Genomic DNA, 20,370 nt, shown 5'->3' on the forward strand with positions numbered 1-20,370 from the left:
CACTTTGTAAATAAAATAATCTACTTATTCCAAAATGAATATTTTACTTCTTTCGCTTGGACTAACATCCAGTCTAAAAAGTAATTGGAGCGAAGAAATATATTTAAGTAATAAATAAAATTAATTAATATTGTTACTCAACCAATTAACTAAGTTAATAAATCAAATCAATCAGTGTAAATATTAGTGGATATTAAACCATATTTATGACTTAGATATTGACGTAAACTATTCACAATTATATAAAAAAAATTAAGCAACGTCTCGCCTTTTATCGTCAAAGGGGTAGGCAGAGGTACACCTACACATAGACACTCTCGACCAATAAGCATCAATAAGTAATTTTGTAATTTAAAATATAATCCTACATACATAAGTAGGTATCTAAAATACTTTTTTTTGAGGTGGGAAAATCATCCAATGACTTCTCCCGCCTTGGGAAACCTAAAATAGACAAGAACATATTATATTTGTTCAACCGCACCCACTAAGAGCAAACCAATATCTTTAATACCTTAATCACTTCTAAACTCCGCGAGATTATTAAAAACTCGGACGATATTAAACCTCCGTGGTCCGTTCGGTGAGGACAGCGCCATCTATCAAGTTAAGCGCGAACTACTACAGCCATAAAACCCTGGGAATGACTGTGACAAAGTGTCTCTACTTAAACTAAAAGCGATGTAATTAATCAACCGCTTTTTATTTCATAATAACACTCTAAGCTTCGAGCTTGGAGATGACTTATTTAATTCTTTTAGGATAAACGGTTTCATTCACAGAAAAAAATCGTCTAGTTTCGTTAATATAATAAATTAGTTTCTTTTTTTTAATGGGACAAGCCCGCTATATCCTACCATACCGCTGCAACTCCTGTCAGCCAGGATCTACAGTAGATACAACCATGAAAACACCGGAACACTGTGTCCCAAGGCCATGAATAAATGTATTGGATCCCGAAACGAAATAAATCAGAAGAAATTATTAGAGGATAAATATTAGAGGAAAAAGTATTACAATTAAAAATATTTTTAGTTTCTTACCTCTCTACTAAACATAACTAATAAGGTTGATGCCAATTGCCTATTCCTAAACTATTCAGACACACCCAGATAATTACTAAGAAAAGTTTTTCTAATTAACTGTCTGACAAGAAAATCCACAGCCATTAAAAACTAATGACATATTTAAATACCTACTTGAATTTCATTGGTCCAACGAATTGTTAGCTAACCAATCACAGCTCACTTGAATTTTTGTGGCAAACAACCATATTTGTTTAGGCTATCTAGGCAAAGTAGAACAAACAAAATGCCGTACAACATATTTATAGTAGACTTTGTTTATATTTTACGTTTATTAGTTTAAGGTACGTATTTCGTTTAGGTAGATAATAATATAGTAGATATACCTACCCACTCTTATGCTTAGATATCAAAGGAATTTAATAAAGAATAAAATTATTAATTTCAAATCTATTGTGTGTATTAAAAATCTTATTACGATCATCATCATCACGTAAAATAAAGGCAATAATATGAAAATTAAATACGACAATAGGTAGTCCCACTCACTGACCCCGTTCGGCATTCTGATTGGCCGGCTCGAATAAACTAACCAATCAGAGCGCCGAACGCGCTCTCGTTTCGATTACTTTAAACGTACAAACTCGTACTAAGGGTACACAATGCAAGCGTTTTTCCACGCCGGTCTAGTGAAGGTATATACCACAACAATAGAATGTCGATTATACTATAACTCAACTATAAAATATTAAGTTGCTTATATACAACTGCGGCGGTTAAAGGGTTAAATAGGGACTTACCGTGAACAGTGAGCTCCGAGTCCCTGTTGATCTCGTAGAGCCGCAGCGCCTCGTCCAGCTCCAGCTGCGTCGATATGGTGCACGGGTCGCCTTCCTCGTCCACCCACTTCATCGTGAACACCTACAAGCCATAATAAAGTACATAGTTAATTATTGGTATCTTTTGAAGAGCCATAAAAATGTGTCTGAAAGTTTGATACAAAACTGGCCTTTTGCCAGGCCATTGGAAAAAATCAGCATGATAAATCAGTATAATACTTTTTACTATATAAAATACTCAAACGTCATTCAATTTAAAGACGCTATCAATAATAGTTCTATCACTACAAATTATAAAAGACAGAGATAGAACGATATTAAACAATAAGTAAAACTTAAAATTGTAATGTAATAAGTAAAACATTTTAGTATTAGGGTGTAAGTTGCACAAAAAGCTACGCCAATATAGTGAAATGTCCTGTATATTTAAATATTTTCCTTTAATTAACTAACTATAATCTAAAATTAAATCTAGAAAAAAAATATAGCATTACCTGATCAGGCATAAAACGGCATATAGCCACCATCTCCTGCGTGAACTCTTCAAAGTTGATGTTGTGGTTGATGTATGTGATCATCACATCACCGTTGTACACCGTCTTCACACGGACATCGTTCTGGTGGTTATCCTGATTCACCAGTTGAGTTGGCATCATGACAGGTTTGCCTTGCACCGCTTATTTAATTTAGCACCTGAAATTAATGAAATAAAGGTTGTTAGTTTTACGATAGTCTATTTAATTTGTGAACTTCTAAATGTTATTACTTGCGCTTTGCAGTTTGAGTGAATTGGAAAAGAATTTGAGAATGTTTAATGATTCTGAAGAATGATGCAAAGGGTTAAATAGCATCCTAGATAGAAAAAATCTGGCCTGCCTTGAAACTATTCCTATAATTAATTTACCAAAATGTAAAATTATCCTAATAGAACTGTAAACATTTTGATTGCTTTTTGAAAACAAGTGAGTATTCTCATTAATACTAGTTAGCGGCTATTAAAGACAAGGAAATGTTCAGTAATACACGCTAATACTGAAAATTACCACCTCACTTATGAAAGCAAACAAGTTATGAAACTAAACACACTAACGCTTGAAACAAATAACTAGGTTAGAAATATTATTGAGTAATAATGACTATTATTTAATATGTATATTATTTCAAGATGTGTCAGGTAAGAAGAACCAATAAAAAGTATATTTAATGGTAAAGATACTATGAAGAACTATTGATTTGGTATTTCAGTTCTAAACTTTTTTAAATGTGACAAGCCCGCCACAACCTCCCTTGCAGCCCTATAAGCCAGGATCTTCAGTAAATACAACCATGTTAATTTAACATTTAAATATTACTAATGTGCATATTTGTCCAGTTGAACAGTCAATAATATAAACTAAATGGAATCTAATTGGATTCTTGTAGGTAATATTCATGACATGTTTCTATGAATAATAGAACATCAGTAAATTTTTTAAACATTGAATATATATTAATAAATAATACATCCATATCTATATGAAATATCATATCATCATAAATTTAAATGCCATTCTTTTACATCGGAGCAGAGTGATTTTATGTTATGATTATAAGTGGAGATAATTAGGAGGCTGTAATGTGATATAGGCTAAATATTGCCTTCAACCATGCTAGCCAAACAACTGGCAACTGCTAGGGTGACATACAGTACACCCACTTTCCGATACAATTCTAGTTTTTTCATTTTATTTTTTTTAATCAATGTATGTTAATAGTTAGTTCTCAGTTAGGAAACAACCTTAGAACTTGTAAAACCATCAATTTATCATATTATTTTTAAAACTATTAAACATAATAGTATCCATTTACTGTTAGACAACTTCTTGACAAGTTTCAAAAGTAGTTCATAACAATATTATGTTGATTATGGTAATAATACTCTTTAACACAACCAAATGTTCTTGACGAGGACACCACATAGTAGGTGCAGTTGCTTATTAGAATACAATACTACACAACACAAAGCCTTATTGTTTTGTAATAGAAACTACTTGCTTATAACAAAATTGTAATGTAAACTAACTTTTTCATGAGTTTCAGAGACTGTCCCTGTCAAAAACATACTAGGTTCACATAAAACATGTGCTGTATGACAGTGAAATGCAGCAGCAACGATCATAGGGTTTCTAGAGGCCATAACTTGATCATAACCTAGTGCAAATAGGATTACCTTATTTGTAATCTCTACGCCAATGTACACTTTACTAACACAAGCTGATTGCGGCTTCACTACACCTACTTCCCGTTTAGGCGCGTATAATACAACCTTTATAATAATAACTGTGATAACATTCTCGTAACGTGAATCATTTGAATAAGTGTAATTAAGTACACAATGCAAACCTTTCAGAGAATTCACACTTCACGTAACTCGGTTCCTTCAGCGCTCACACAAAATGGGATCACAATCCCATTGATAAAAGTGTTAATTTATGTAATACACAATAATTATCGAAATTATAAGTAATAACAACAAAACTTTGACACACACAACATCATTCACAAACTGACATTTAACCGGAAACAGTTACATGTTTTCATTGAAGATGACGCTTTCTTTCTTCCTATAGGAATTTTAGTGAGAAAGAGCGAAATAGATATACCGGCGTCTCACTATCCGGCAACATTCCTCAGCAAAGTTTATAGTGACGTGCCAGCTGTTTCCGGCCTTTAAAGAAACATGTTTGCACAAATCTGTGTGACTTTTCAAAATTCCATATTTATCGAACATATAAAATACTAGTTTTTGGAGGAAATCAAATAAAAGTCTACATAGATGTATTAAAAACTCAACTGCTATTCAAACATTTTTTTCCACTTACAAACATAAAACAAATTTAGTAAGTGAAGATATCGAGAATAACTGTTGTTCGTTCAAAAACAACAAAAAATGTAACAGTGAGACACTAACCTAAAAACCATTTCCAGACATAAGCTGTTCCTGTCAAATTACGTCAAGTTATCAATTCGGGTTGGGATTTCCTAATATTTAGAATAAAACAATTCTAACAGTAAAAACAATTGTAATTAATTTGTTATATTTATTTTCATTTTCTATATTCTCGTGTAATCATGGTAAGTTGCCGTTTTGTAAATTAGAACTGTTGTAATCTTCTATAACACTATTTGTTATGATGACTAATGCACCAAAATTAACGGAATTTACTAAATCTGTGTTATGTTTTATCGTGATTACAGACTGACCAACAAATGGACTGTGCGTTGGACTTGATGCGGAGGCTGCCTCCGCAGCAGATTGAGAAGAATTTGACAGATTTGATTGATCTGGTGCCTAATATGTGCGATGACCTGCTATCTTCAGTAGATCAGCCTCTAAAGATTGCTCAGGACCGTAGCACGGGGAAGGATTACTTGTTGTGCGATTACAATCGAGACGGAGACTCGTACAGATCACCATGGTCGAATACTTACGACCCTCCACTGGAAGATGGGTCAATGCCTTCAGAGAGGTTGAGGAAACTAGAAATCGATGCCAATCACGCGTTCGATCAGTACAGAGAGATGTACTTCGAAGGTGGAGTGAGCTCCGTGTACCTGTGGGACATGGACCATGGGTTTGCTGGTTAGTTTTGTATTGATATTCAATTGTAGGTTAGGAGCTTGGAACAGGAAACATAACAAGTTGATTAATTGACAATATGTTTTCCTTTACTATTTTCTGATATTGTATGTGGTTTTCAAAGACTGTGAAAATGTATTTAAGTTTAGGATAACACATCCTCATCTCCATTATAATTAAAATATTAGACAAATAGACATGAACTACTGCTATGTGAAAGTAAAGATGGTGAAAGTATGTCTATCTGTACCATATAACTATACTAATAATTAATGTATGCATCAGGCTTTATTGGTCTCTCATATTTAGCTATATCAGATTATCAAGATAACATTTCTTTGTACCTAGTCCTTTATCAAATCATGCAAATTATCAAATGTTTATTTATATACATACATACATACATACATAACTTCACGCCTGTCTCCCAAGGGAGTAGGCAGAGACAATGGACCTTACACACCTCCTTCACTTCATCAACAGTCATCAGTCTTTTCATGCATGCTCGTTGGTTTAGGTTACTTTTAATTTGGCCCTACTTTAATGTTAATTTATGTCATTTGCCATTTGTCAATACACTATTGCATTAGGTGTTCCTGTTATGATAGTTGTATTTTGTAGTAATTAGTAATAAATAAATAAATAAAAGTAATTGTTAAAACTTCCTAAATTGGAAAACTATTATAAATATTACATTTTTAACTACTTCCAGGTGTAATATTGATAAAGAAGGCAGGCGATGGTTCCCAAAAGATCAAAGGTTGCTGGGACTCAATTCACGTGGTGGAGGTAATTGAGAAGAGCTCGGGTCGGAATGCTCACTACAAACTCACATCAACAGCCATGTTGTGGCTGCAGACTAACAAGGAGAGCAGCGGGACCATGAACCTCGGAGGCAGTCTTACCAGACAGGTAATTTTATGATAATGTTATCAATCTCTTATTAAAACAAGAATCATGTAAATTATATTACAAATATCCGTGTGAAATTAAGAACTTTCTTCTTTATACCTATTTTATGTTATGTTTAAGTTTTTGTTTCACATATTATACAACAAAGAAAACAAACATATCATTCCTAGTCATAATACTCTATTATGCGTAGACCTTAGGCTTAGTAGTGATGAATTTGTTTTGTGATTAACAAAATCGAAACCAGACCGCATTCTTGGAGCATGCCAATCAGAGCGCCCAACTCGATCTTATTCAACAAAATATGGACTCATACTAAACCCTCAAATATTTTAGAGAGAATTAGATATTTGTACTCCGGTTTAAAGTCAAAATAACATGAACTGATAATTATATAAATGTACTTGTTTAGCTGTTATCAAGAGTGGATTAAGTATATTGCAATTGTCATTTTATTATCATTATTAAAAATGAGTGAATGAGCATCCTATAACAAATATTGTTTTACTAGTATTTTAGTATTTTTAGGTATTTATATATAAATTACATGTATATCTATAAAGGGCTCTGCTTTGGCTATTCCTTGACTTTCCAGATCCCAGTATTGTAATTTTTCATAAAATAACTTTATCTTGACACTAATGCAAGTTATTAAAAAATAATATTATTCCATTTGGTCCCTCTATTTCTGGATTTCTTTATAGCAACAATGCAACATACATATTTTGTCATTCACTTTTATGTAACTGATATTGGTATTTTTCTATTCTCTTATGATCAGAATATCTAATTAAACAATACACATACATATCAATAACATAACATGTCATGAAAAGGTCTAATCAAAATTCTTATCATATTTTTTGCAATATTACTGGTTATAAATTAATGCATATTTCATTTTGCAATTTCCTTTATCTGTCATTAAAACTGAACTCATTAACTAAGCAGGTAATGGTTGTCTCTATATTGCTGTGTAGCTACAAGTGATACTTCAAATAGAGTGTTATTTTCTAATCTAGTGTATTTATCAAAGTGTTTGATACAATTACAGCATACTTATTGCAAAAGATAATCATAATACCAAGCTTTTACTTCACAAATATCTGAAATAAACATAAAATATTTATTTAATAAGAAACCTAATAAATAGACTGCACGGTTGACGCAGTGGCATGACAACCGGCTGCCGTATAACGTGTAGCGGCTTCAATTCCCGCACGGATCACCTCTTTGTGTGATCCACAAATTGTTGTTTCGGATCTGGGTGTCATGTTCATTTGAAATTGTATGTTTGTAAACGCACCCACGACATAGGAGATAATCCTAATGTGGGACAACATTTAAAAAAATAACACGTAGCAACTCTTTTTACTTCTTATAAAAACGAATATTTGAATGTTCCAGGCGGAACAAGACTCTGCAGTGAGTGACGTGACGCCGCACATCGTGAACATCGGCCGCATGGTCGAGGACATGGAGAACAAGATCAGGAACACGCTCAACGATATCTATTTTGGTAACGAACAACCAAATATATTATTTACTAGCTACTTCTGCGCGGTTTCACCCGCTCTGCTCGGCTCCTATTGGTCAAAGCGTGATGTTTTATAGCTTATAGCCTTTCTCGATAAATGCACTATTCAACACAAAAATAATTATTCAAATCGGACCAGTAGTTACGGAGATTAGCGCGTTCAAACAAACAAACTCTTCAGCTTTATAATATTAGTATAGATATTCTTTGTAAGATATAACTGTAACTCAGCTGACACTGACTATGTCATACATAGCTGATTATTGTGTGTGTGATCATAATGCGTCTCATGGCTCTTTGCCATCAGACCACCACAGACGGGGGCCCAGTGGGGCTAATCCCTAAGCGAGAGCTGCGGACTACCTAGCGGGTTTATCGAGGCCGCGGCTTAAAGAGCAGGAGTAGGAACTGGGTGGTGTGATCAAATTACAATTTTGACCTCTGTGTAATCAGAAATTATATAGGAAAGAAAAACTATATAATTTCCTAATGAGTTAAAATAAATTAAAAATTAGCTTAATTACTGCAAAATTTTAAATACAAACTTCTATTAGTTCTTCAAACTTGTAATTCTTGTTTTTAATATTTAACTATCATCATGAATACCTTAAGTTCTTAAGAATATTGCTCAAATTCTTTTGTTCAATTTTGTGGGACAATTAATGCTATATGCATTAATATGTGGATCTATCTCTACCATTGTGCTGTCTAGCTATAACAAGGGAATTCAAAATGCTGACCATTGTCGCTTCTTCCATATTTGTCTATCCTTTATGCTAACCAATCAAATAAGTTTGATTCATGTGTCATCAACTTATTTATTCAGTTGAGGAATTGATAGCATTTTTAAGGATTAGAGGTCATTGTTGTTTATATTTTTAACCGACTTCAAAAAAGTAGGAGGTTCTCTGTTTGACCTGTATGTATGTATGTATACTTGTGCGCTATTATGTAACGATTGGCCGAATCGATTTAGATGCGGTTTTCAGAAAAGGGTTTGTTACATTTCGGAGCAGGTTTTAGTATATTAACCGACTTCAAAAAAAGGTGGTTGCTGTCGGTTGTTTTGAACGTAGTTTACTGAAAATTATTGTTTTTATTTTTATGAATCAAATAGCTTTAACCGACTCAGAACAGACATACCTAAAGACATTTGTTTTGACTTTCAAAAGTAGATTTACAATCTGATTCGATTTTAACTTGATTGCTTACGTATTATCTTTTTGTTCACCTCTAGATAAGACCAAGAACATAGTGAACGGTCTCCGGTCGGTGCTGCCAGTTGAGGTGGAGCGACGCAAGGTGGCGCTGCACCACGACCTGGCGCTCGCCCTCCAGCGCCGGCACGTTGCACGCGACGACTGAGGGCCCGCCTGCCACTGCGCAACGCCGTGTCTACGTGAGTAATGAGTTCCCACTTGTACAACCTCAACCACCCTCATCCCAATCCCTGGTTTTTAGTCAGTAAGAGTCTGACACTCCCTCTCGCCTCGCCCAAGGCGAGATAAGTAATTGGATGATTTTCCCCTCAAAAAAAAAAATCCTCATCCCAAACCCCAATCCTCAAATCTCTAACCCCAAGAGGTCGGCAACGCAATTATAGATTCTCTAGTGTCACATGACTGGTCTACTTGTTTGCTATCCTAATCCATAAATAAGTAATACAATTAAGTAGTACATACATATAGTTTCTAAACGGTTTTAATGAGCTTTTTAATTGTATGGTCATCAATATTGAGAGAGTGTACCAAATATCAGATCGAGCTTGAGGAACCGGGCGTCACCAATGACTAAATTTGACTCAAAAGGTCTAACAAAATAAAACCGTTTATTAAAACACAACAAACACTTACAGCTCAAACTAATATACGATTCCTGTCTGGATCCATTTTTGACATAATTTCTATAGAATTCCTGTCATCATTATTCATCAAGCCAGAGATTTTGTTATACGATTGGTTATTTATTTTGCATATCTCTAACTATGTAGAAGATAAATCTAATAAAACAGTACCTTGGGTTGGTTGCACAATTACAGTAAAACAAACAAGATTTCAGTAAAATTATTGATTGTTACGAATAAATAGGTTACTTAGCAATGTAAGTCAATTGTAATATTATTTGAAGTAAGCAGATTAGAGATTATATGATAACACTATATAAAAAACATTTAATACTGATTGCATAGGACAAATTCTGTATATTTTTTTACTAATGAAAGAACTATATGAATTTGTAAATTGAGTACTAAATAACTGTTCCTACACAAAGATTGTGTCAGAAAATGTATGAAATCTGTATTAATGTATGATTAAATTTGTTTTCAGATGAGGTGGAGATATTGGGTAAATTGTGTTAATTAAGGATCGCTCACGAAGAGAATTGTGAACTTACGAAATTGTGGAAACTTATGAAGGATAATTTAATAAATAAAAAATATATTTCTTGTCTATAAATAGTGTATTGAATTTAGAAATAAATATCAATGCGGCCAGTATGGTGCTTTGAACAAAATAGTCCTTATATTTATATATTTTTTCTTCATAGAATATTATCGGAATTGTAAGCATGTAAACTATGTAAAAATCTCTTATTATGTGTATAGATTTGGAATTAAATTCGCCCAAATATCATCCATCTCATTTACAGTTGCATTTTGATTGCTTAGTATTTTCTTTTATTGTAGTTTATAAAGAAATGTATTTTAACTTAAGGTCTATGTAAGAGATACAGCGTTCATTATTATAATAATGTTAAGGCAATGCAACAAGCCAATTTTAATGTTGCAGTTTATTTCACATAATAATAACAATAGATTTTAATTGGCCTCTCTAAATATATATTTATCCGCAGTTTTGGCCTTTTATTTTGTTGACGTAGTTATAATTATGATGAACCTTTGCATGTTCCACAATCCTCTGATGTGCTAGTCAGTAGTTACCCTGGGCAAGATTTGACCAAAGTTTTGACTGCAACAAATAAATTATAATAAACGATATTGAACTTTAGCTTAATCCAGAAAAAATATATAATGGAAAATAATAACGCTTGGTGCGGTAGCTGGGCAACCGGCTGCCGCACAACGTGTAGAGGGTTCGATTCCCGCTCAGCACACCTTTTTTATACAAATTCAAATGCTTTATTGATTTTCTTTGTTTTTAAGATCCACCAATTGTTGTTCTGGGTCTAGCCAGGTGCTATGTTTGTAAACGCACGACATAGGGATACTGGAGAAAATTCAAGTGAAACCTGACTTATTTATTAAAAAATTATTTCATAAAAAATTTTACTCTTTATTTCCAATTATTAATTAAAGCCTAAGACAAGTTGACAATGGAACATTATAAAAATATAAACTAGAATCCTAAGTTATATTAAGTCTGTAAAAAAAGTATTTATTATTTTTCCAACAATTAACAAAACTGTGATCTTTCGACAGTTTTTTTCCAATTCCCATTATTTTCATAGATATAGAATTCTATTCTCATTCTCAATTTCTCTATTATTTTCTCTTACTTTAAAAAATCTCTTTGTCTATTGCGGTCTTTCTGAACGATTGAATCAAAAACAACATCTAAACAGCTGACGGCTGACAATTTAACAGAAATGTCATTATGTCAATTTGAACATGGAGAGTGTGATTGTGGATTGTGTCCTTAAATGTTTATTTATTTGACTCAGTAGCGTTAAACATAGTCTTTCAGAATGAATTCAGAGCCTGTTATAATAGATGATGATGATGTTGATAATGTAAGTGGTTGCTCACAGCTATTCTATAAAAAAAAAGGAATACAGAGATTGCAAGTTGTTATCATTTGTCATTTAAACAAAAAGTTTGGGTTTAACTCATTTACTCTGCTTTTATTTGTAGTCAAAACATCTATTCGTGTAGGCTACTAAATTCCATCACTATTGGCACCTTTCAACAAGAATTTAATGGCATCCACCACGTGTAGTACCTTTTATTATTGTGGTTCATTATTACAACCTTGTTTCACTGTTTATATATGCTGTCTACGTCTTTTTACGTAGATTTACTTACGTATTTTAGGCCTTTTCTGACGAGTTACTCGTTTCAACCTATACATATGGAAATAAGTGGAAATACCTCTGATATCTAGAAATAAAAACAATTTAGAGTAGAGATGATATCTATGTCCAGTCCAGATTAATGTATTTTGTATCTAGTTATTTATTTTTAAATACCTATGGGCTTATTTTCGGTTTTTCGAAAACCTCTTAGCGGAAGCATGAAGTCTGGAATCGTGCCCAGTACATGGCAATAAGCTCACCCCATATTACACGAGACTTATAACACAAATCGTGAAAAGTGAATGTACATTGGCATTACATGCCACAATGTGCACCTCTTTTTAAATTGTTATTCTATATTGACACCAAATATAAAATTAATGTGTAATTCTAATTATAATGACTATTTCCAGAGTGCTGTAGTAATAATTGATGATGATGTAAAAGTAATTGAACGGAAACCTCCTTCGCCAATCATAATAGATGATGAACCACACACAGAAACAAAGGACAGCACAGCAGAAAAAGCCTTTATAACCAACCTTCGCAACAACAGTCTTATGAACAAAATAATACATACTTGTATGAATATGCCAAACAACACTGGCATGGAAAGAGTAATCCAGAAAACTCTTGTACCTTTATACAGAGATACAAATCCAATATTAAAAAGATCATCAAAGTTAACTAGCCTCTTAAAGAAGATACATAAGATGTTGCTGCAGGATCCCGACCATAAGTTCTTGCATATAAAGACTTTGTGTGAAGAGCTAAAGTCGGGGAATGTGAGAAAGAAAGTGCCTTTTGTTACATTAGCTACTAACTTGAGAGAAAAAGATAAATATTCAGACTCAACTGATGCTCAGACCGACTTGTGGTATAGTGGACCAATTAGAGGTAAGTAATTGCTTATGTACTGTAACTTATAGAAATACCACCATTTCCTGAACATCATAAATAATAATCATTGGCACACTATCGCACACACACACATTGGCACACACCTAATTCCTTGTTACCTACTATCATTATGAATTATTCTTCCAGATGAATAATAAATTTTACTAATTTGATATTAAAATTCAGATGTTTTTTAAAACTGTTGTTTGTTTACACACAATTGATGTGGTTTTATAATACATATTTTACATTTTAGTTACAAGAGACAGTAGCACTGATAATTGCTTTCTTTTCAAGTTTATAGTCACATGAATTTATTATAAGAAACTTTGATAATGATTCTCTCATTTACTGTTTCCTACTTTGTTCTTTTTATGCTCTTAATACTTTTTTTTAAAGATGCATTGCATATACATAGTAAGGCCACAGAAAGCTAGTAATTTATTAAGATTGGTACAATTATATTTAAATGTTATAAATTACTTTGCAGAAACAAACACAGGTACTACTGAAACAGAGGTAGAAGTAATAGAAACTGAAGAGGAAATCAACAAAAATCCCAAAAGAAGAAAGAGAAAACAAAATATTAAAACACAAGGTAAAAAAAGAAAACCCAAGAGAGTAATTGAAAAACAACATAAAAAGATATGTAAAACTGATAAGACAAAGACTGATGTTATAGAATTAGACAATTCTGATAATGAAAGTTGTAACCACGCTACTAGTGTAGAGGCAACTACCTCTATTACAAGTGAAGGTTCTGAAAGAATATCCCCCAATTCTTCTACTGGAGAAGATTCTAATAAAGAAAATAATGATAGCACGGCCGAAAAAGAAAACAACGAAAGTAAACCAGGAAACGAAAGTAGTGGCTGTAAACCACAAAAAGAAAATGAATTAGAACAAGATAACAACAAATTTCAACACAAAATTAATACAATCTTTTACGTTCATGACTATCCAGTAGTTCAGGATCCTAGACTTCCCACATGTAGTATTCCAATGCAGAATCCGCCACTTAGCATAAATAATACTGCTCCATCGCAGAATCCGCCACTTAGCATAAATAGTACTGCTCCAATTCTGAATTCACTTCTAACCGTAAACAGTGATTCTATGATTCGGAATCCAGTCCCCGAAAATAATAATATATCTAAAACAGTAGCAGTCATAGAATATAGTGCATCAGCAAATGAAAATAATCTGTGTTCGAAAGATGGGGTTGACATTGAGGTTCTAATACCACAAACTCATATTGAAAATGGATGTAAAGTGTCAAATGGTACTCCAAATAGTATTGAGACTGAAGAAACATGTAGTAACATTGACATTGAGGTTCTAATACCACAAACTCATATTCAAAATGGATGTAAAGTGTCAAATGGTACTCCAAATAGTATTGAGACTAAAGAAAGATGTAGTGAGAACGGAACTGTAACTAAGCAATCTAGAGGTAAAAGGAAATATGGAGAAGTTCAAGATGTTTTAGTTCCTGAAAACTGTAGGGAAAATGGATTACCAATGGACCGAGTAGAAAGTGAAAAAGATCAGAACCTTACAGTTGCCAAAAACAAAATGGAAACTGAAATAGTTAAGGACTTTGTAGTTCCTAAAAACCCCAGGGAAAATATAATAGGTCAGGATCTTTTGGTTCCCAAAAACCACATAGATATGGTTGTCTCAGACGATAAGCCATATGACCCTAATATTGTAGCCTTTCATGAACGTTGTATTGTGGCTTATAAGCAAAAGCTAGCCGAATTAGAGGAACAAGAAGTGACTGATGATAGTCCAAAATGTTCCCCATATCTCCTGTGTGCCAAGTAAGTTTATTCTTTCCAATTACATTTTATAGACTTTGATTATAACACTCAAAATTAAACTTTTTGCCCTTCTCAGGAATCAAGCGGTAATTTTGCGCTAGTGACCACTTGACTAATGAACGAATTTTATTTTTATTAAAACTTATTAATATTACCTACCTATATGCAAGTTTATTGCTTATAATTTTCAGGCTCAAAGAGAAAATTGTGGAGAGCTATAAAAAAATATGTGAAATCACAGGCGCTTCTGCTGCAATCGCGAAAAGGTGTGAGATCAGGCTGAATGTGGCTGAGGGTCACCATCCAGGGCCAGCCAAGCAACTGGAAAGGTTTCTTAACAGCACCATCCGTGACGACGGCTTGATTAAATTCCCCGACTTTGAAGAAGTGCTACAATGCGTGAATACGTCAAATATAGGAGACCAACTTGGTTGGAGCTCTCAACAAATTCTTAAAGAAGGTTAGTCAGGTATTAACTAACGTTCTCCCTTGGGTTTTAACTGTTTAATTATTTTCTATGAAACGGGGTTATGGAAATTATTAGTAAAAAAAATATTACTAGAAGCACGTAGTATCATCGGATCAGAAAAATAGCTGTATAAAGAATACAGCTATTTTTCTCCCAAAAAAGCTCAAGAAAAATTGCTGTATTCTTCATACACCTATTTTGCTCTCGAAAACAAAAACTAATTTACAATAACCTGTTCCAGCCTCAGCATTATTCGTCCAGTGCGGGCAAGCGTTGCAGAAGCGGCGACAGAAGCGGGAGTACGAGGACCTGATGAGCCTCGTGCGGGACAGGGATCTAGATGACGACGACCCGGCTGAGAAAGATCCATGGCTGCTCGCTAAACTTGAAGCAAATAAACAAATAGCCAAATATAATGAAAATGATATTCTAAACAGGTGTGTATTAATCATTCGAAAGCACGCGCGCGCAAAATTTTGTTGTTTTGTTAGTTTTGCCAGACGGTAAAGTAAACTACCAAATTAAGAAAAAAGAAAAACCTATGACAGGATCATGAGTATACAAAGAAAGTTTATTTAGGAAAGTTGTTTGTAATCATGAGTACAATCACGTGTTTGAATATCGGTCACTAATTACCTGTCTCCTTATATAAACCATTCTGCGCCTCAGTCGAATTTTTTGGAGTCATACACTTTCTAAGGTTTTAGGAACCTTACTTGAAAAGTTGTTGGTCATATTATATAATATCATAATTTGTATATGTTTACTTATCATTTACAGATTTGCAGCAATGGAAAATCTGAGGTATCCCGCCCAAGAAGGACTGTTCTGTGAGGAAGGTGCTGTGGTATTCGAATCTGACAATGATTCTAGCAACGAAAGTGCATCTGAAGACTGTGAAGACTATATACCTGTAAATGAAATTACAAGCATACATGATACGCAAGATACTCCTACAAGTGACCATGCTGAAGATACAATTGATATAAGGTGTAGAACACCTAGTTTATTGAAAACACTTTTATTCGAAAGTGCTACGGAATATAACCAAACAAATAATAGCATTCGTGTTTTAAATGGATCGTCGTTTAAAAACAGTGCCTTATTGAATTCTTCATCGCAACCTAGTTTAGTAAACAGCAATATCACCAAAAGTGTTCAAAGTGTACAGAGAGAGACAAACGTCAATACTTCATCTCCAACATCAGATAATGTTGGAAACTCATCACCAGTAGATGTTAAAAATGTACCACAACGTACCGATAAAAGCTTAGCTATAAATGTTACAGATAAAGAAGTAGTAAGTAAGGATAATAAAAATTGTGAAATAGATAATATAGTTGAAGAAAACGTTAGTGTAACTAACATTAAAAAAGAAAAGGAATCTATAAAAATAAACTTCAGTGAACCGATAGACAGTATAAGTTTTATACCAAATTGTAATAATTCTAGTACTAATACTGATTGTATAGAATCTAATATTAAAACAGAACCTACTGTAAAACCTGAGCGGTTAGACGTTCAAGCAATGTTAAATGAGCTTGGTGATAATTTTGAATGTACAGTGTTTGATATTGAAGACCCTTTCCTAGTCATAGAAATTTCTTCCGACGACTATTCAGATGATGACGACTTATAATTAAAGTTTTTGTTTTTATACCTATCTTACTTTTATTTCTTCCTAATCTTGCTGTGCACGTACCGTAAAACAACTGGCAACTAGCTGCCGTGCAAAGAGTAGAGGGCTCGATTCTAGCATGGAGTAACTCCTAGTGTGATCCACAATATTCTTGTTTCGGGTCTGGGTGTCATGTGCATGTGAACTTGTAAGTATGTTTGTAAACGCACCCACGATACAGGAGAAAATCCTAGTGCAGGGCAAGGCAATGTTTAAAAAAAATCACCTCCTCTGGTACATAGGTACCTACTTGATTGACAAGTCTGTTGATCGAGATCGGTTGAGCCTGCGTATTACCTACAGTCAATACTGCAGATTACTGCTTAAATATTGTAGTTATATGAGTTCTTTTAGCTAGTTACCTTTTGGGTCTAAAAACGGATGTGATATTGCGTTATGTATTGGGAATCACTAGACACACATCTAAGGGTGCTTTTCTATCAGAGATGTGATATGTAGCTATGCTGTGAAACTGACCGAATCCATCTATGTAGCCGTGCCAGTGAGATGTGCTATGAAGATACGCCACCGCAAAGTAGCTATGCAAGGAAGATGCGCAGCTCGAGTACCTATGCGATGTATCGATTGTAGAGAAGTCCATAGCACGCATCTTTCAGTTTACAAACAGCTGAGTTTGTTTTCACCAATGCTAAGCTATGTGTACATACTAATAAATACGACTGGTGGAAGCCAAACGCATAAACAGTAACGTAGGGCAGCACATATTTGGTGGAAATGCTCCTTAAGATTTTAAACCCAACATTCGTTAGGTGTCTAAATCCTACGTATCATATAGTAATTAACCTAGAGGGCTCGAACCCAAGTCACCCATATAATTTTAGGCAATTTAAACTTTTTAACATTAAATAGGAAATAACTTGGTACTTACTTCAAATAACGTAAACAGCAGCTCTTGGCAAATTATGTTAGTGTTGTTCCCTATATTTGTTTCTTCTCCGGCTACTTCTAGGTTACTAGGAATAGGAAACTCCACTTACATACTCACCTATTGTTTGAATTTACTTCATTGTTTTGTAACAACTACATAACTCCTTTTTACTGTAGAATCTAGTGTCAATTCAGTTGACCAAGTGAAAAGTGTAAATAGCAATTGGTGAAGAGAGTCCAAGTCGTACCTATTTCATTTAATTTGAATTATGAAAATCTCAAATTCCCCACAAGCCACAAGCTCTGCCTTTTGGGACCAAAGCATTGGTCTTCATAGGTGTTGCTATACCGGTTACCTAAGGTACGGTAACCTAACCTAAGTGATCAATAGCACTGTGTGACAAAAATGACCTCAATAAAAGTTAAATTAATTTGAATGGGATATTTTGTATCTACAATTAGCCTGTTAATAATCTGCATTTTTGAAAAGTTTCAGTCACCCTCAGTTTTCTTGCAACTGCAATACACTTTTTTTAAGTAAATATGGTTGAAAATTGAATTTAATCAAGCAAAACAACTAACATTTGACTTTTATTCAGGATTTTCGGGAATATTTAGCGTCAAGTACATCTCTTTTGAGTATCCAACAGTAATCAGCCAACATGTTCGGACTCCACTTGCCTTGGTACCGTTTTTTCATGTTGGATATATCCTGATGGAATCGCTCGCCGTGTTCATCACTAATGGCTCCCAAATTTCGAGGAAAAAATCCAAATGAGAGTGTAAGAAGTGTATCTTGAGCGACATATTGCATCCCATATTTTTGTAAGCTGATAAGAGGTTGAAGGAATCATAATTCTCAGATACATTTTCTTCATCAATCACGTCATCCACGTCAAACACGGATGTTTACTGAAGGCTGAGGAACAGGCAGATCATCACTGTGTGGGATAGGTCTTTGAGCAGATTGTAAATTCGGATAGTTCACGATGTGTCTAGATTTGTGATTAATACCTTTGATAGAAGTTTGGCAGAAATAACAATCTGATACATGGTCTTTCTGTTCAGACCATATCATTGGAACTGCAAATGGCATATGACGAGATCCTTTAGCCCATGATGTTAATAAACTAACACATTGTGCACCACAAACACTAGGAGTCCAGGTTTTGTCCAAATTTCGCACAGGAAAGCCAAAATAATTAAAATAACAGTTTTTGACTAATGGTGTCAAATTACGACGTTGACTTTTAATAGTAAGTTGACCGCAAATGTAACAAAAGTTATCAGGATGGTTTACACACACTCTAGGCATCTTATTACGATGTACAGAAACGGCAATCACAAAAAAAACCGTTTTAATTTCAATAATTCAATATTAATTTATCGGGAACATACGTCGGTAAACAAAATTCGCTTAATCAATTTAGTTTATATTTAACGGAAACTGAGGGTGATCGAACAAAACTAAGTATGAGGTTTATATGCGGGTAGGTAGTAGTGTTTAAAAAACCGACTCGATTTTGTTTAACAAAAATACTGTTTACCAGTGTAGTTATTCAAGTTTCAGAAATATACAGATACACCGTATTTCATGAATATTTTATGTGTCCCAAGGGTTTGTTATGCCTGCAAAACAAAATAAATTTTCTTCTATTCACTTGTTATTCTGCATTTGTTTAGTAGGCTAAGCTGAAAGTAAATTGTTTGGTGTCTGGTTTTGTGGCACAAGGTCCTCTTTTCAATAAATGATCTATGTGCCATAATTACTGAATAATTCTGGCCCATAAATAAAAAATACACCATTGTAAAGACTTATACTATAAAAATAAAAAGGGGTGTAAAATAAAAGTAAAAAAAAAACTAAATAAAAATCTACAAGGGAGCAATCACAAGTCACGGTATTTCATTTTGTACAGATTTAATTCGACAGACTGTTAAATAGGTACTTATTACTGCTTTACATTATTTCTTGGCCGTTGCTATTAAATTCGGTACTGCTTCAACGTACAACATGACATGGAGAACTGCATCAAGAGTGGGTTATGAGATATTTGTAACTAGGGTTAATCATCCATCGATCTATCCAATCTTACGTATATACAGAACTTTAGTACTAAATACCGTCACATTAGTTATTCAACCTGACCTACGCCCCGATATAAAAAATAATTTTAAGTTTCCTAAATTAAAATCCGCAGATTTATTGGATCATTACAATTTAAAACCATCTCTTCTTCACAAGGTCTTATGATAACGACCTAGCAGTCGACCGTCTCTTACAGCGCAATAATGAAATTTGACACACAAGCTATACACAGGAGCGGCACGGAGTCGGCGACTCACTCGAGCAGAGCTTACAACATAATGGCCGGGTCCAGGGGTATAGCTCGCTTCACAGAATCTACAGAATACTGCTCTAATGTAAGCAACAGACCATGTGTGCAAGAGAATCAATTCCTAATAATAACTTATAGGTGCACCAATTAATTAATTCTATACGGCTATGAATAAATTCACATTAATTCCGCAAACGCTATTCTAAGCCTCGGATATTACAAGATATATCCAACAAGGAAGGAATACATCGATTCAAGGTTCCATTGGGATACAACAGCTTAACTTTACAGAAAGAAAAGTTACCTTTT

The 20,370-nt window shown here is 33.9% G+C and overlaps 3 protein-coding genes across 3 annotated transcripts in view; 2 read left to right on the forward strand and 1 right to left on the reverse strand.

Moving 5' to 3' along the window:
* The window catches only part of LOC118271914 (atypical protein kinase C), a 203,834-nt gene extending 199,394 nt beyond the window's left edge, over positions 1 to 4,440 (reverse strand). The window contains exons 1-3 of the mRNA XM_050693870.1: positions 4,247 to 4,440; positions 2,359 to 2,557; positions 1,826 to 1,946 (exon numbers count right to left, since the gene is read on the reverse strand). Coding sequence (XP_050549827.1) covers positions 1,826 to 1,946; positions 2,359 to 2,520 — 283 coding nt within the window. The 5' untranslated portion in view covers positions 2,521 to 2,557; positions 4,247 to 4,440. The remainder of the gene's footprint in view (positions 1 to 1,825; positions 1,947 to 2,358; positions 2,558 to 4,246) is intronic.
* A 370-nt stretch (positions 4,441 to 4,810) lies between these two features.
* Positions 4,811 to 10,784, forward strand: LOC118271916 (F-actin-capping protein subunit beta). Its single transcript, XM_035588180.2, has 6 exons — positions 4,811 to 4,978; positions 5,102 to 5,486; positions 6,196 to 6,395; positions 7,803 to 7,914; positions 9,170 to 9,331; positions 10,260 to 10,784. The coding sequence occupies exons 1-5, from the start codon at positions 4,976 to 4,978 to the stop codon at positions 9,295 to 9,297; spliced, it is 828 nt and encodes a 275-aa protein (XP_035444073.1). The 5' UTR covers positions 4,811 to 4,975; the 3' UTR covers positions 9,298 to 9,331; positions 10,260 to 10,784.
* A 737-nt stretch (positions 10,785 to 11,521) lies between these two features.
* On the forward strand, positions 11,522 to 16,813 carry LOC118271944 (uncharacterized). The gene is made up of 6 exons (XM_035588214.2): positions 11,522 to 11,682; positions 12,378 to 12,861; positions 13,355 to 14,687; positions 14,879 to 15,147; positions 15,398 to 15,593; positions 15,937 to 16,813. The coding sequence occupies exons 1-6, from the start codon at positions 11,638 to 11,640 to the stop codon at positions 16,793 to 16,795; spliced, it is 3,186 nt and encodes a 1,061-aa protein (XP_035444107.2). The 5' UTR covers positions 11,522 to 11,637; the 3' UTR covers positions 16,796 to 16,813.
* Positions 16,814 to 20,370: the final 3,557 nt, after the last annotated feature.

This window comes from Spodoptera frugiperda, chromosome 5 (assembly GCF_023101765.2).
Source record: "Spodoptera frugiperda isolate SF20-4 chromosome 5, AGI-APGP_CSIRO_Sfru_2.0, whole genome shotgun sequence".
In the NCBI taxonomy this organism is placed as follows: Eukaryota; Metazoa; Arthropoda; class Insecta; order Lepidoptera; family Noctuidae; genus Spodoptera; species Spodoptera frugiperda.